The sequence below is a fragment of the Alosa sapidissima genome, chromosome 4 (genome assembly GCF_018492685.1).
Source record: "Alosa sapidissima isolate fAloSap1 chromosome 4, fAloSap1.pri, whole genome shotgun sequence".
NCBI classification, from domain to species: Eukaryota; Metazoa; Chordata; class Actinopteri; order Clupeiformes; family Clupeidae; genus Alosa; species Alosa sapidissima.
In genome coordinates this window covers 21,009,675-21,027,271 of record NC_055960.1, presented here as the reverse complement: position 1 = coordinate 21,027,271, position 17,597 = coordinate 21,009,675, and the positions used below count along the sequence as shown (strand labels likewise).

Below are 17,597 nucleotides of genomic sequence, written 5' to 3'. Positions count from 1 at the left end.
GAATTAAAATAAGAAAAACATAGGCACTACCCAAGCATTTCCCTCCCTCTCAGTATGAGTTCATAATGCTAACATGAATGAGAATAAACTGTGGACTGTGCCAAAACCAGATACTGTAGGGTGAAGCTGGCTTTACAAAGCAGTGTTCAATACAGGGTCTTAAAAGGTCTTAGAAAGTTTTAAATGTATCTTGAAACCCGCAAAACCCCTGTTAATAATTAATTGCATGATTGTGTTCATCACCATAATTGATCTAAGATATATTGGTAATCTCACCAATACATTAGAAACTCAATCACACAGTAGCCTAATGTGTTTTTACCACCCACCTGTGATCGAGTTTTGGCCAACTTCACATCCAGCCCTGAAGACTACAAGCTCCTGTGGTCTCTTAGAGTCTGAAGGTTTGTGTGCTGTTACCGTGGTTAGACGACAGGCAGGCTTGCTATTTAACAGCTTAAGGACTTTATGGGCCCATTGATTGAACCATATACAGACTATGCTCCCCATGATTCAACAGTACAAACACTGGTCCGGAGATGTGGTGAGAATGTCCACAGGCTTAGAATAAAGACTACAGACTGAGCATTGTAGGAAGGTCATCTTTTCTTAAAGGAAAAGCCCAATGGAATTAAGTGTCCTTCCCTCTGTGCCAAAGACAACTGTGTCCTCACATGTTCTACGTGTTTGAGGGCCATGGGTATGGCTCTGCCAAGGTTAAGAGACTAAATTGGCTCAAATACAAGAAGCCAAACCACAATTGCACAATAATGAGTCTGAAGCCAAATTAAACAGACCTGCTAGATTGCTATTCATTATGTTTTGAAAATACATCCATCAAATATACATGGAGGTGTACAATCTGTCAATTTCAGCTACACAAGATGAGTTGTTAACCTCTGCAGAGCTGCTCAAAAAGCAGTACTGTAACTGATGCATGCAAGGTTTTCACTATAACACAGTCAGAGCACAACATGATTATTTTCAAATGTTTATTATGTTTTTTTTTCCCAGAACAAAGTTGTCAAATAACAAATGTCTTAATTGCAAGAGCACTTACTAAAACGGCTTTGTTTTCATTAGAAATTGTACGAACAATTTACTGCACAAAGCGTTGAGGAAAGGAACAACTTCAGAAGAGGAAAGCGACTAACCAAGTCTGAAGGTAATATGGAAAACTAAGAGTGGAAACATATTATCCCAGCCCAGATACAGCACACATGGCAAAAACTGTACACCCATCACTACAAGAAGGTGGCGAACATAGCTTTGTCTGTATACAGTTGAAGCTGAAGGAGTAAGGGTGAGGGTATCATGGAGATGTGATGTTTGTATTGAAGTTCTGTATAGGGCATTACTGTCTTTCTCCCCATCTGAAATGTTGTCCCCATAGCAATGCCATTTCATTCATGCCGTTGCTTATTACACATTATTTGTTTAATGGCACTGTACTTTCAGTAAGAACTATTCCACTGAATTGTGCCAGTCATCTAATTGACTAGCCTGTTTATTGGTTAATAAGTTAAGGTATTGGTCTATTTCTCAAGACACCTTTGTAATTGTGATTGCTTCAATTATGACAGAAGTGTTTCTTTTTTAAAAAAGAAAAGTACTTGATTTAAAGGTTTGGTACACAGTCTAGCCAAAGGGTCAGATCCTGTATGTTTGACTAAGAGTCTGTGATTGCCCTATGACTGTGGACAGTTGGGGTGATTGGGTAGATTGATTACCGACATTTCACAGGCTCTAGAAGCCCCATTTTAATTTCACCACAAACATCCAACCGAGTGCCTCAGTGCCCAAGGACAACCTCCTCTTGGTTCTGTCACCCAAGGTCTGCCAAGCCACCAGTCCTTGACGTAATGCCTGCCCTTCTCTTTGTGTAGATTTATGGCAGCTGCTATCTGGATTTATTTCTTTTTTTTTTTCTGTCGCCAGCCCAAACACAAGTGAAGCGCACCACATCTAATTTATGTCAAGTCTCACTATACATAACACCGCATTTTGCTCAATCCTGACTTTTTTTTTTGTACCTTCCCCCAAGCATCATCTGGTGTCCTGGCTTGGCATGTGAAGCACGTAATGGGTGAGTTTAAATAGCCTGACATTGCTGTGGGGACAGCAGTAGGGGTCAGCCTGGGTTGATTGATTCATCACAGGTATTACAATGGAGCCGCCTGGAGATGGCTCGGACAGACAAGAGTGGTGGGGATGCCATGGAGCTTTAGGACTAGGATCAGGCTGGTAAATTTCCACAGGTAGCACAACAACAGTGAGCAAAACCACCTCTTTAGTGTGGTATGGTACTGTATTGCTGCATTCCTTTGACTTGGAATAGCTAGCAATGTTCGTATTACTGACATAAAGCAAAAGGCTTTTTCAAAGAATAATGTTTATTATGAAATAAAAAAAGGTTTTAGGTACTGTAAAACCTGGTCTAATACATTTCATTTTTTTCTCACAGATTCATTTAAAAAATAAAAACGAAACATTTTATTTATTTTTTCCCCAAATTTTTGATTAAAATCTCGCATCATAGACTTCAAAAACATTTACCATACACCATACTTTTTTCCTAATAAAAAAAAGACAGGTAGGTAAGATCCCTGAAGGGGAGAGGCCTCGGGGGGTGTGGGGGGAAGGGTCGAGGGGTTGAGGGGTTTGGGGGGAGCTGGACAGGGGGTGAGTGCCCCAGCGGACCTTGTGGGCTCTCCTCCACACAGTCAGCCTCTAACAGGATCATTTCAAGTCTTCATCTCAAACAAACAAACTCCACGGAAGGCAAAAGCACCACATGGGTGCCTCCACACAAGCTGTTTTCCTTTAAAGTGGCCGGCAGCCGAGAGACACGCTGCCTTTTGGGCTGATGTCATTACCAGTGGGCAAGAGACTCCAGTCTGAACTTAGGGTCCGATTGACTCTGAAGTAAGTGGCCTTTGACGGCTATTGTCCTTTTACTTGTGAAGCCAATTCAGTCTACCCAAAAAAAAATCAATCAGTTGAGAACATGATTTTTGTTGGTTTCAAAGGTTTTCATATCAGGTTTAAGAAAAATGAGCACATTTGCAGATAGACTGACAACAGGTAACACTGCACAGAGAAAAGCTGTCTTGGTCAGATACAGTTTTCGTTGTTACTGTGGCAAAGCATTTTATGGTAGCTTAAATTGGCCCCTATTAATTTCTTCCAAGTTCTGCTCAGTATATTCTGATAAAGTACCAACTTTTGAGAAAAACAAAAAAATATGCTTATTTCCCTACAAAATATTGCACATTAGAAATTGCAGCAAGCTTTTTGTTGATTAATTATTGTATGTGAAACCCCTCCCTCTGAGAAATATTGGTAATTGTTAACAGAGTGGTCAAACACATTTTACATCTTCAATACAAAAGGCAAATGTGATTTTAAACAAAATAGAATAAACATAAAATACATCTGAATTTTAATACCTTAAAATAAAAAAGACTACCTCCCAATATAATAATAAAGACTGCTACTTTGACAGACACAATGACAACATTCCCAGGTAAGAATGTGTTTCATGTCTACACGTGCTGTTTTTACAACTGTTTACGTATTAATGATCATTTTGTATTTAAAAACAAAAAAAAGAGAACGTGCTGATATGATGTGCTATGTTCATAAGAATGGCCTGAAGCAGACACAAGCTGAGATATGGTGGTCTTAGGGAGTGTGAATAGACATGTAAAAATGGGTCTGGGTCTGGGTGTTTGTGTGTTTGCGCGTGTGAGCGCGTCTGTGTGTGTGTGTGTGTATTTTAATGATGCATTTGATTAAGGCTCTCATTGACATGTTCAGATGTTGGGCAGTGAAGCTGCTCTGTCTGAATGATGGATCTGTCCCCCCACAGTACAGGAGAACAGAGCAGAGCTGAGAGATATGCTGCTATTAAGAGTTAGTGTGATGTAACCTGCCTGATCTTGCGTGCACCGTGCGCGAGGTGTAAACACTATGAGGAGAGAAGAGAAGAGTCTAGGACTTTGGTGTGTGGGTGGCAAGCACGCATGCACAGCGTAGGTGTTTCGCAGTAGTGTCCTTGCTTGGCTACCGTCCTTCGTCATTGTGAGATTAGTATACACACACACGCGTATAGGACGATGGGGCAGTGTGGCAGACTCTGATAGTGTTGCCTGTCCGCAAGCTGGATGAGCCTTCGGATGTGACAAACATCATGGATAGCGAGATGTAAATCTAACCTTACCATACAAGGACAACTCCACAACATAAAAGATATACTATGTAACTGTCTGGAGGGAGATAATAGTCTGTTTAACAGCTACACCAGCGTTACTCTTAAACAACATATACTTAGTTGAAACCTAATACCCAAAATATATTTATATAGTCCTTTAGTATGTTTACTTATTAATCTGTCCACCCTTAAAGAAAACCAGACTACATATAACCCATTATGTACAGAAAAAAACCCCAGAAACATTTACCACTCTATGTCCAAAGTACTGTTTGTGACTGAGGCCATGCCTTAAGCTGACGACAGTCACAAAACTAATAGCAATGATTATTATTATCATACAAATATAATAATAACATTATGATAAAAATATTAAAAACATGGACAGAAAAAAACTACATATAACTTCCTCCATAAAAAAAAGAAACTCCTAGTGCAGATACGTAGCAATGTAAACCTGGTCCTACGACTATTTCAGAGTTAGCAAATATATATACTGTTATATATATTCATATTTATATATATATATATATATATATATATAACATGGAAAGTGGGTCATTTTTTTTTTTTTTGAATCCTCTCACAGAGAGCGCTCACATCATGGTTTCTACAATGGTATGGGTGGGCATCATTAAACCGTTGTTCCCATTGGGGTCCAGAGGGTTGGCTAGCTCAGGTACCTTGGTGCGGTACTTAGCTGGACAAGAACTCGCGGCTCTGGATGGGGCAGCCACCGCCTTTATCCGCTGTGAGGGAGAGAGAGAAGGAGAGAGAGAGAGAGAAAAAGGAGGGGGAGAAAGAGAGATTGTGATCTTAACTATAAGGTATTTGTTCTTACAGTTGAATACAAGGACTGTCAGTCCTACTGTCCTGAGGGCAAAAAAATATTGGACTGTGATGACCTTCACATGGGAATCACTTTAGGTAAAAGTGTCTCTGAAATAACTATATGTAAATATAAATGTAAATGACGGGCTCAACACCACATGGCATTTGCATGGAATATAGCAAAGATTTTTCCATTCCCACACAGGTGGGTATTTGTGAATGCAAATATGCATTACAGCTGGATGTGATGAGCTTTTTTATGCTAACGCCTGTATGTGTGTGTGTATTTATAAGTACCTCGATCAGGGGCCCTTCTGACTGAATGATCTTGATCACGACCACCATGGGGATGCAGATCATGGAAGTGAGAGCCAACGTCCAGCCAATCCCGATGGACCAGTCTGGGTACTCGTAGACTTTGTTGTATTTCAAAGGCTTGTACTTGACCAAGGAGAATACAAAACAGCCCTGATAGTGAGAAAAGAGAGAAAGAGAGAGAAAGAGGGAGAGAAAGAAAGTAAATAAGATTAAGTTAATACATGACTCATCGCCTGCACGGAACAGCACATGCAGGAATGTGGGAAGTTATTCAGTGTCTAGTTCTTCATTTTCACAGCAAACACAAATCCCCTGACAGAACAGAGCAGCTGGACAAGTGGACCAAGCAAACACCGGGCTTAAAAAGTAACCAACTGAACTACACAGCGCCATCACTGAGGTTATCAGTCAACTGACAACTTAGATAAAACAACTAAGGACAAAAAAGCTTTCACAAAATGGCTTAGTTATAGTGTTTTCCACCCATCACAGACAGGAAAAAGTGCATGGTAGCAGTTTTTTCCCCTTTCCTTTTAAGATAAGAGAATAAAAGGAGATTAGTCTGGGAAGTGTAGCTGCAAAATTTACAAAATACCATTACAGATTAAACCGTGCGCAGGGATCAGAGTGTCTTTTCTGAAGGAGTCGAGAGGAACTCCTCTGAGCTTTTGGCAGCATGCCTGTTGGTTCTCACAGAGAGATAGTTTCACCGGCAACGTTAGGCACACTTTTTGGGCGACCACCACCCAACCCCCACCACTGCCCCCACCCACTCTCATGACTGCACGAGGAGCAGTATCTACGTAATCCTGAAGCTATAATGCTCAGATCTGGCCACAGCAGGCAGATGGTCCATCCATCTGGAAGGCACCGAGCAAAGTGTTGGATTTTCTCTGCAAATCCGGCATGGAAGAGGGCAGTTGCATAGCATTTTTTTAACGCCAACGGTCAGGGGGGATGGGTCAAAGCGGAAAAAACAGTCACAGAGACTATTGCAGTGTGTACAGGCCTAGACCTAGAGTACTGACAGTACTCATCTGTATACCTTTATCTGTCACATGACCGAAAAAAGTCAATCAATTATATCAAAGGGATTTACCTAAGCCACGGAGAACTAGGTGTGTCAAGCCATGATTGTTTTTTTTCCTGTATTAATTCAATAATATTATTCATCATCATTTTCCCTGTGGGATAATAAAACTTCAATCACTCAGGTAGAAGGATCGGATTTTGGTCCTACTTTTGGCCCATGTAATGTAGAAGATACAATGGTCATTGGAATGTGACTCACTACCTGTGTATGTAAGACATTGTGGGGACTCACAAGTCATCTGGGAACATTTTTATTTCAACAACACTTACCACACAGAGAAGGGGGGTGATCACAGTCCAGCTCCACTTCATCCAGGGATTTGGTCGATAGCCAATCATATCCTCAATCGCATCATAGAAATTATCAGCGCCTAGCAAAACAAGAGAGGGATACATGTTATCGCCTTACATAACTGTACTGACAGCAATTTAATATAAAACTAAATGATGTTACATGAAAAATGTAACATTTATCAGTGAAGTTGTATTGGATTATTTGTTGTACATATGTTCTTATGCAACAGCCACCACCCAGCAATGATATTGAACTGCATGACCTGAGAGATATTATAAGGTCAAGGACTATTATGAGGACTTTATTTTATACTTAATCACTTAATCAATAGTTTTATAAGACTCATGACCAAATGTTTCATGAGAAACAACTTTCTGGGCATGACCAGGACAGCTTTTGAGCTGTGATATCTTCTGGTGACCAAAGTAGCTTTGTAACATTTCTAAAGATCCTAGATACTTCTCCTAGTTACACATCTCTTCATTACACATTCAACAACAAGTTATACTTGTCACAATGGACTTAACAGTGATTTTTAAAAGAGTATGTTTATGTATGCCTGATCTGTCTCCGTGGCCACCCCTAAACTTGAAATGGGAAGTGTTATGAGTAGCCCGTATTTAGCCTGGACAATTTAGATGACAATGGCACGCAGGTACATGCTGAGCCATTTCTGCTTTTTCAAGAATGGGGGTTCTTAGAAACCTAGCACCAGCAGCTGCGTGGAGTTTAACCTAAAACCTCAACGCCAGATTCAAAAACACAAACAGGCTGGTAGGTGTAACTTCCTTTCACAGTTTAAGAGGTGGCTACCAAACGTCTGTTTGTGGGTCTGATATCTACAAAACGTAAGTTCTAATTCAGGCTGTAAGATACTATAGTCACTGCAGTAAATATGAAGCTGCACAGGTTTCTCTCTTGTTATAACACCAGGTTCAAAAACAGGTTAGGAAAGAAAAGCTACTCTGACATAACTATACATAAACATACACAACATATTCTTATCATGTGTCTGTGATATATATATATGTATATAAAAATATAAAGCACTTACCATAAACCCAGGCTACAGCAATACATTCAAAGAATGCAACCCACAAAAGGCACACACCACTGGCTGCATAGTAGTCAAACAGTTGGAACACATACATGCCACCCTATAGAAGAGACAGAAAAAGAGAGAGAGAAAAAGGGGGGGAGGGTGTTGTTAAAATTCCATTATGGCAGAGCCTTTGTCAGATGAGGACGATGGACAGTGAGCATCTGTGAGAAACTGCATTTATCTGAGAGTGTGTGGGCCACTGAGTCTCAGACAGAGGCTGACTGGACAGTTCCTGCATTTGTCCTCAAGCTATCCTACCACAGCGAGATAGATGGAGAGCGCGTGAGTGGGAGAAAGACTGAGGGGAGGGGGGCAGGAGGGTATATGAAGTGGGGGCAACTGGAGAAATGATGTCACGGAAAAAGAAGAGGGTATGGAAAAAAAACGAGAGCGAGAAAGGGATGGGGGGGGGGGGGGGGGACTCCCCCATGACGCAGAACCACAGTGGCCAAAAAGGACTCCGATGGGAGTCAGAGGGCATGGGATGTCCATGGGAGGGCAGGGTACAGGGCAAAGGACAGCCTGCAGATGGGGGACATCTTGCGAAAAATAGACCCAGCAATCTCCTAGTATGGCTTCTTGAAAACATTACTCATTAAGCTCCTCGAAAACATCAAGCTGGACCTTTTTACTCTGCCTGGGAATATCCCTCTTTCTCTCTTATTCTGTCTCTCTCTCTCTCTCTCCCTCCCTCTACCTCTATGTACTGTAATGGCACAAAGCAGGAAGCGCTCAAGCTCGGGGGCTATTCTGGACCTTGGCTGTTGACTGATGCTCTGGCTGCCTTTCAGAGGGCGCAGGAATAGCCCGACTCAATATAGCGGGCGGCCTGTACGTCCGCTGGCATCACAGACTAGCGCTAAAAATGGACACGGTTGAGAGAAGAGGGGAGGAGGAAGGAGGGGGTTGTTGGGGGGGGCCTGTGTGTTGAGAAATTCAAAACATGAAACGTATGTGCGGTACTAATGATGCGTTAAAAGGAGCATCGTTGGTATACTTACTTTGGTAACCATGGTTAGTCCCAGAAGATAGCTCAGGAAACACACTATAGCTATGAAGATTTCCCGTCGGTAACCCTTCCTTAGGAAGGATGGATAGAGATCAACAAGAGAAGTGATCTGTCCTTCCACTTCGACAAACTGTGGGAGAATAGAAAGACAGACTTGCTAAACATTTGCAACATGCCAAGCACATAATGTAGTAGTACAAAGTCATATACATTCAACTAATATAAATACATATTCATTATTTTTTCTGTGGCCATGCAAAACCTCTAAATGCAAACCAGAGTTTGGAAACACACTTTCTTAAATTCCCATTTAATCTGTTGGTAAGCGGGTATCCAACCACTTAATCACCCCTTCATCATCCCAGCCCAAATCTACATAGCATTTCCTTGCAAAATCCTTGTAAAGTGCAGGTTCTGCTTCACTGGCATTGCATAATATCTCCCAAGTAAATCATTCTTTGTGATTCTGACAAAATTAACTGATAAGGACTGTTGCAACCTTTATACAGCACAGGTAAACCACTTTGATGACTAATTACACAGATACATTCCAACAGGGACTAGCAGAGCAGCAGAAGACCTGAAACGGGACTATGGCGTAGTAAGAACACTGGCTTAGCGCAGTGTATAATTTCACTGTGGCTGAGAAATCTGAGACACCAACTGACGCCAGCCTGAAAGATACCCAACAAAGTTTTTTTTTCCCCTCACACATCTTCCTTTTCTACATCATCCATTAGGGGGGGTATTGAAGCAGCCTTATCATGACTGAAAGTAGATAGCTATGGCAACGTAATGTGTTTGGCCGTAATGTGTTTGCCCAAAACAGGGTAATGCCAAATGAACATTTCTTAGCATTAAATCTTGGCATTCAATATGATACTCAAATCTAACTCCGTATGCTAGGTTCTGGTCGTTTAATATAATAAACACCTAATTGCTAAATTTACTCATATATTTTGGTTTTACGACCTGTTTTGTCAAGATTGGGGTTAGTTGTGCAATACTGACAGACATTCTTTCCCCTGCAGAAACTGTCCAAATTGGCATTCCTCTGCTCTACCCAGCCCTAATCTGGACACCCACCAACACGTTCGTTATCAACACCTCATAGTGTCGGCCATGTCTCCACGTGCCTTTTCAGGGAGAAGCAGGCCAGTGACACTTCGCTGAAATGGCTGGGAAGGACAGGACATGTTTGGTGATTGTTTGTTACCCCGGGTAACCCGAACCTTGCCTCTGCTGGCACTGTTGGCCATTCTGCCACATGAGCTACAGTAATGGTCTGTCTGTGCAGATTCCCGGCTGCCGTAAGAGATGATGTTACTCTGCTCCATCTTGATACCCTAAAAGCTGTTGGTGTAGCGCAGTTTTCAACACAGCTTCCACGGCTTGCGCTTGTGGTATAATAGGAAACTATCTAAGCTAATTTTGAAGTTGCATTAACTTGAGGTACATAAACTCTATTTAGGAATGTGAACACAGACCAGGTTTCCATTATACAAACTGCAGGGCTATCTGCAGGCCTGTGTTAATATAGGTCCTATATGTGGTTTGATTTTAAATGTATGGTGAACATGCATGTACTCCTTTTAAGTGTTGAGCAGTATTAGGTGTGGTTTGGCATATTAATAAGTATACAGTAATTTGCATATACTGTACCTCTCATTTTACATAGTAGGCATGGGGCGTTTAGCCACACTTTACATAACGTGCGTGCGTGTTGCACTTCTCATCTTACTTTTTTAAGGTTGGTCACTACCCGGTGTGGTTTGGTGCAGTAAGCATAGTTCCACGCGTGCAGTGTATGTCCAATACTAACTTTGCATCCATGTATATCCCTAACCTTTTTTTTTATTTGATGTGGTTTAACAGCAACTGACCTGACTGTCGAGCCCCAAAAGCAGAAGCATGATAAAGAATAGGACAGCCCAGAAGGTGGGCAGGGGCATCATGGACACAGCCTTTGGATAGGCGATGAAAGCCAAGCCAGGACCTACAGGGGTAGAGGAGGGGGAGAAGAGGGGGAGAGCATGTGGTTAGAATAGGACAGCCCAGCCAACACATGTTCACCTTGGTAAAGAGCTGTGTTTTTCGAAGCGATTGCTCAAGCTGAGAGCACTTCAAAAAAATCGATGGCCAAGGGTATGCCGTATAGCATAGGTACTGGTAAAATGTTGGCTACAAACTAATAATGTGGGATTTTTTTTTCTGTTTACTTTTTTTTCTATTATCATTAATTTTTGCCATCAAGGTATTGGTGTTTGGTTAATGCCAGAATGACCCAATAGATCTGAGCAGGCAGGAACTTAGTGTTCTTTCTACAAAAATGATATGACTAGAGCTGTATGCAGCATAACAGTATCGGGAAACAGAAGGCAACATACTAATCGCCTCTTCTTGCCAACATTGCAATTGTGACATGGAAGAACCTGCTTGACAAAAGTTTTTAAATGACACAAAACAGAGAAACAAATGGACAGCACAGGAGCATTTGACATAGCGTGACAAAAATACAATAAACTGTAGACTGTTGAGGCTAGACATAGTCTCTTGTCAGGTTCAAGATACAAGCCAAACATAACTTGGCCTCCAAACTAGGAGCCAGTAATTTCCCCTCCAAACTAGAAACAAATACTCGTGGCTTACCTTTATACACTTTAGTTTGATAATGTTATCAACACAGCTATGCACTGTGCAAATAGTTTCTGAGGAGGCTTATGCCCCCGTAAACAAGACATTTTTAAGCAAGCCAAACAGCAAACAGCAAACTAATTCCTGTGCAGTGGTGTTGCTCTGCACTACTCTCTCTTCATTCAGACATCAGGAGAAACAGGAGAAGAGCCAGTAAATCTGGAACTCAGACAAAGCTGTGAGCCATAGAGAGCAACTGAAGCCCGTCTTTCAGCAAAATCACGTCTCCAGTGGAGAGCGGACCAAAGCCAGACACAAACCAAATGATTTTTATGCCATAAACTAAAGAGAGAGAGCATGCTGAATGGTTGAGTGAAGGCGAGACATCTTGAGACCTTTCCAATTAGAGTCTAAGACAAAAGCAAAAAAACAAAAACAAATCCAATCGAGTTCTCCATGGGCATTAGCCAGAGGTTACTGCTAGCTATTGTGCTATTACAACATGGACTCCAAAATAATCATCATGAGCACAGTCGTGGATTCAGCAGAGAACTTCAATGATGAGCAGTTTCTTAATTTTGGTCTATTCCTTGGTTTAGAGTTAAAAAGTTGGCACAAGATGCTCCAATTTTTATACCCCCATTTTAACTTTACTCTACACGTGGAAACGTGGATTTAAGCAGCCCTCTTTCGTCCCAGAGTGTCAGAGGAAAACTACATCCCAGCACATTGCTAACTGTTAGCTCTTCGGCGATAACCGGTCAGGGCGAGATCCAATAACCAGTGCTCTTTTTCGCAGCGTTGTCAAGTACGTTGTCTCCACAGAGTTCCACAGATTGGCTTTTTGAATCCCACTGAATGAATTTCACTTTCCCTTTCTCCCGTAGACAGTGCCTACATTTGCTTTCACTGAGTTTTCCTACTTTTTTCGTTCTAAATCAACGAGCGTTCAACTGCTAAACGTTCCACATTTCAAAGTCGAATTCTGAGCATTTCTACACTATGTTTTTTGTTCGTTTAGTAATAATCTAAGAATCTGCAGTTCCAATTTGTCATTTTTGAATCTATTTCACCAAAATCTACTACTTTTTTTGTTGTTTGTTTGAAGTAACAGCGCCCACCATCACTGCTACTTTAACCCTCGTACCTGACTCTGCCACATCGGCAATGTCCACCCCTTGCTCTTGTGCCATGAAGCCCAGGACGGAAAATATTGCGAAGCCAGACACAAAGCTGGTTCCGCTGTTCAGGCCTCCCAGCAGCAAACAGTCCCTGAGTCACACATATGTCATGGAGGTTGTTAATTTACACACATGGAACCTAGGTTCCCACTTTTTTTCTTTTTTTCACTGGACTAGTCCCTCAGAGGCCCCTTGGACCAGACACTCACCTGTAGCAGTTGTATTTATACTTGTTGTAGCTTCCCAGTGATGTCATTGCCCCCAGGCAAATAGCGTACGAGAAGAAAATCTGTGTGCCCGCGTCAATCCAAACCTATGATAGCAAAAAAGTATAAAGTATACATGGCTGAGGTAGCATAACTGGGTCTTTTTTTGTCACATGTAGCCAGGTTGCCACTGGGCGATGATTTGAGATTAACCTATCACTGCACAGCTCCACTTTGGAGTGTGACACTTGGATGCCCGGGATGACTGATGGGCTGAAGTGTCTGTACAAAATGATATAGGGGAGAAGTATGTGAAGAGGGCCAAGGGGTCGGCGTGACACTCAGTGTGAGTTTGGAGGGGTAATAAGATACTGTGGAGTAGCTAGTGTGGGCAGTTTGGGTGTGTGGGGGGGGGGGGGTGATTGGGTGATCCCTTACCTCTGGGTCCTCCAGACGGGTCAAGTTGGGGTACAGATAGAACGTGATGCCTTTGGACGCTCCAGGTAGAGTGACGCCACGGACCAGGAGCACAATAAGCATGAAAAATGGGAAGGTGGCGGTGATGTAGACCACCTGGGGAAGGAGAGAGAGAGAGAGAGAGAGAGAGAGAGAGAGAGAGAGATAGAAGGTGAAACAGGGAGACAGCAGAAGAAAAGGAAATAGAGAAAGAACAGGAGGTAGCAAACAAGGGAGAGATAGTGAGAAAGTGAGAGAGAGAGAGAGAGAGAGAGAGAGAGAGAGAGAGAGAGAGATTACATGAAGCCATGTAAACCATAAAGGCTGCTTTTCATTGAATCTGAATGTAGTGGCTCATGCCCTAATGAATAGGTTCCAGTCAGTGGAAACCTTGTTTTGACCCAACATCCCACAGCTTGAAACCTTCCTCTGCAGACTGGCTGGCTGACAGTCTCCCATTGTCTGTTTACGCTGCAAAGCCACGTGACCGTTAGGATGCAACGGAACAGGCTTGAGTCCTAAAGCCTTCACCCTCAAGAGCCACAATAACAGGGTCGGTACTGGTGCAATCATTTTAGGAAAGGCCACTTCGTTATTGTGTCTTGCCACAAATAACCGCCACACTTTGCTCTATTTGCTCTCCAGCCACAGCTACAAATCATGGTGAGAGGCCTCCCGTCACGGAGCCCCACTACGTTACATAATTCAACACGAGTTCAAATCTGGGCCACATAAACCCAACTCAAAGCCTGAATGAGAAGGCGAGCGAGCGAGAAGACACCCTACACCCATAAAACACTGTGCCTCTGTTCGCGCTCCTAACTCATGTGGCCGCGACAGTCGTCTGGCCAAAGCCCCGCCAGATCACTCACTAGACGGACCGTCTGGGGAAAGCCGTACCGGAGCCAAACAATCAATAGCCTATGCTGTAAGCGTGATCTATGACAGTGGCCACGGTTGAACACCGCAGCTAAAGGGACATTTGCATCGAGGGCAGAAGTACTCAGGTGTGTACTATGTCCGACGGTGATATAGCATGTTAAGTTGATTGAGTTGTGACCACAATGGCTGTTGTCTGTGCTAGAAGCCTAGACGAAAAGTGTGCTTCTTCACAGATCCACTCAGCTGTTGTACAGGCTAATGACAGCTGTCTATGAATGGACAAGCTTCTTTGAGTCAACGCACTATACCTAAATCCTAAGATGCTTCAGAGATGCTTCAGATAGATGTCGCCTGAGAGTCAGTCAACAATGGTTGAACTTCTGTTAGTAGAATTAATATACTACTAATTAATATACTACTATAAATTAATAATATACTACTATAAACGCTAATCATTGATTTGAACATGTTATACTCGTTTGGGTTAAATAAACCGCTTGCCAAAATATTACTTGTAGACAGAAATGAAATCAGCAGTAGGCCATGCCCACAGGATTTTCTTATAAACTCTACTCCTAATGAGAAAAAAGTAGCATGGCACCCACTAAGCCAAAATCCTTCCAAATTGTCCTTGGATCTCACAAGACTACTAGAATCTCGTGCCCCAAGAACTTGGCAAAAGAAAGATGGCAATGTCAATGCTGTTCAACACAACAAATCCATTCTCACAGACAACAACAGTGTGCAACAGTGTTTAGGCAAACCTTGGTTCGCTCAGGGTGTTCAAGCTAATTAAGTGGAACATAGCTTTTCTTTGGAGTGTTTACCTGACAAAACATCGATTTCACGAGACTCACCTTTCCAGTAGACTTCACGCCCTTCCAGATGCAAAAGAAGCAGATGATCCAGACGGCCAGAAGACACAAGGCCAGGTCCCACTTAACGGGTCCGATGTCATCAATACCTGAAGAGATGTTCAGGACATTACGCCTGTTATCAGAACAAAGAGAGGGAGGGAGAGAGAGAGAGAGAGAGAAAGAAAGAGAGTAGTTAAAACTAATGAGGTAGGCAGATATGTCTTTTTTTCAGAAGGACGTTGTACTAGGTGCTCTGTCTCTCTTCAAGGAGAGATAGAGAGAGGGATGGAGTAAGGGAGGGAGGAAAAGAGAGAAGGAGAAGTGCACCCTAAGTTTATCTAACGTCCAAGTCGCACTTGAGTGGATGCTTGAGAGGACACAAACGAATACAAACACTTTGACATGATTGAGCAAAGAAGGAGGCAGACAGGAAGAGGGGAAAACGAGCGAGAGTGAGAAGAAGGAATACTGTAGCGTGGATGTTTACAATCTGGCTCCTGCTCTGGCCGGAGCCAGCCAGAGTGTTCCTTCTCCGGCTGGTCTAAAGAGCCAGGTAAACACTACCAGCAAGACCCAGCATTGGGCCACTTATCCCAACTATGCCAGTGAACCAAGCAACGAAGGCAAGAAGGCAAGCAATGCATTCTGGGATGGGGAAGGAGGGATAACAAAAAATGTTTGCCACTCACTCCCAGAACTCTATGACGGGGGAAGTGAAGTTGGTGGCGTTGGCACTCGCCCACAGTGTCTTGTTCCTGCGCATGGTGTCCTCCACGCAGTTCTCTGTGTTCCATGGTTGGTTGCACTTAGCCCAGGGCAGCTCAGGCTGGAAACACTGGAACAAGTAGTAGAGCCCCCAGGCCAGAATCACAATGTAGTAGATGTTGAGCAGGGAGACAATCACAATTGAGGCATAACCAATACCTGTGTAGACAAGAAAATAGAGCAGATTTGAGCAGATGATTCAACTGATCAGTGTTCATCCTGCATATTTCTTTCAAATTCTTAGTACTGGTATCTACAGTGTGTGTTAGTGTGATGCAGAGACCCTAGTTGTGATGGCTAGCTAGAGTGGACCTGGTTCTGATCAGGTACAAAATGAATCCCCATAATATATGGTCAACCAACCGGATATTGTGTTCATTATCAGTTTTGTGCAATTTGTGTAAAGCGGATATCACCTAGTTAGCAACGCTGTTCTGTAACTTTTGCTAGCTACACTGCTGTACACTGCTACATTTCTATTTATTGGAGTGTTTCATTTAAACAATGCTGATTCTACCTGACATCAACCTTAACTATGTAGCCTGGAGTTAACAATGTTGTAGGGAAACCACGTTAACAAGTTGAAGTAGTTAAGTAGTGCTAAAGTAAATTACTGTAAACTAGCTATGTCATACTGTAGCTAGCCCCAATGGCATGAACATAATTATTTCTCTTACGCAACCTGCATTGTGGAAGAAAAGCAGTTATTTTCAAAGCTTAAGCTAATGAGAATAATATCACAGAGATTTTGACATGAAGGACATTAATACAATTTTCTTGAATTAAAAGCAGGCAGATAAGGATTAGTAACCACTGTTGACAAATTAATCAAGCTCTTTCCCCAGTAAGGCTCTTAGCACTGACTGCTATGGCAGTCGGAGTAGCAATTTAAGCTTGTGTTGTGAAGCAGTGACACTTTGTGACTATTTGTTGTGTATCTGGGAGGGACGTGACTCCACTGTCAATACAGTTACAATCTGAAAGGCGTGAACGTGTTTGTCACTATAAAAACCAAGATGAAGGTCCTGCTGTTTGCATGTTCCATAACTTCCACCATTTTTCATTGCTCTTTAAGGTTAAATCTGACATACAGTACACATTACAAGCGAGCATATTATCATGTTTACAACTCAACAAGTGTATTATCCCCATAAACACAACCACTGACTTTACAGCAACCAATTATGACTTTTGATTGTTAGATTAGATTTGAACCTAATGGACTGATAACTTCTCTTCTCCTAATTACAAAGTCAATTATAAACCTGTGCATCATGCTGTTGAGGAGGTTGTTGATTGTGACTCCATTAAAGCAGGTAATTCTCAAAGGATGTCATTAATAAACATGTAGAGCCAGCGTCCTATTGGAAGGCCCATAGAGTTGATGCAAGGCTTCTATCAGGGTGTAAGGCATAGCATATTAAACAAATAGATTTCTAGTCTGCTTCACTGCGACATCCACTACAAAGGTTGAAAGGTATATCAAAATATAAACATGTTTAGGTTTTAATAATCAAAAGTTAGTTCATGGGGTCAGCTGTGTTCTGTTCTTTCGCATCAGACCACTGGCCTTTTAAATCACAAGCACAGCCACTGTCCATAAAACTTCTCAGGAAGTTGCAGTTCATGTTCAGCTACAGTTTGATAAGGCGGTGTATGAATCTAGCTGTACTGCACTGGGCCGACACAGCGGTGAGATCTAATTAATCATGGCGTGCGGGATCTTGCAGCTGTCTGTGTTTGTATCCATCAGCGG

General features: G+C 42.3%; 1 protein-coding gene across 3 annotated transcripts in view; it reads right to left on the bottom strand.

The window, feature by feature from the left end:
• Positions 1 to 978: 978 nt before the first annotated feature.
• The window catches only part of slc6a6b (solute carrier family 6 member 6b), a 26,487-nt gene continuing 9,868 nt past the window's right edge, over positions 979 to 17,597 (bottom strand). For all 3 annotated transcript variants that reach the window (XM_042088194.1, XM_042088192.1, XM_042088193.1), the window contains exons 4-14: positions 15,766 to 16,000; positions 15,077 to 15,209; positions 13,320 to 13,454; positions 12,885 to 12,988; positions 12,642 to 12,766; positions 10,744 to 10,856; positions 8,853 to 8,990; positions 7,804 to 7,906; positions 6,725 to 6,825; positions 5,342 to 5,512; positions 979 to 4,962 (exon numbers count right to left, since the gene is read on the bottom strand). In XM_042088194.1, coding sequence (XP_041944128.1) covers positions 4,810 to 4,962; positions 5,342 to 5,512; positions 6,725 to 6,825; positions 7,804 to 7,906; positions 8,853 to 8,990; positions 10,744 to 10,856; positions 12,642 to 12,766; positions 12,885 to 12,988; positions 13,320 to 13,454; positions 15,077 to 15,209; positions 15,766 to 16,000 — 1,511 coding nt within the window. In that variant the 3' untranslated portion in view covers positions 979 to 4,809. The remainder of the gene's footprint in view (positions 4,963 to 5,341; positions 5,513 to 6,724; positions 6,826 to 7,803; positions 7,907 to 8,852; positions 8,991 to 10,743; positions 10,857 to 12,641; positions 12,767 to 12,884; positions 12,989 to 13,319; positions 13,455 to 15,076; positions 15,210 to 15,765; positions 16,001 to 17,597) is intronic.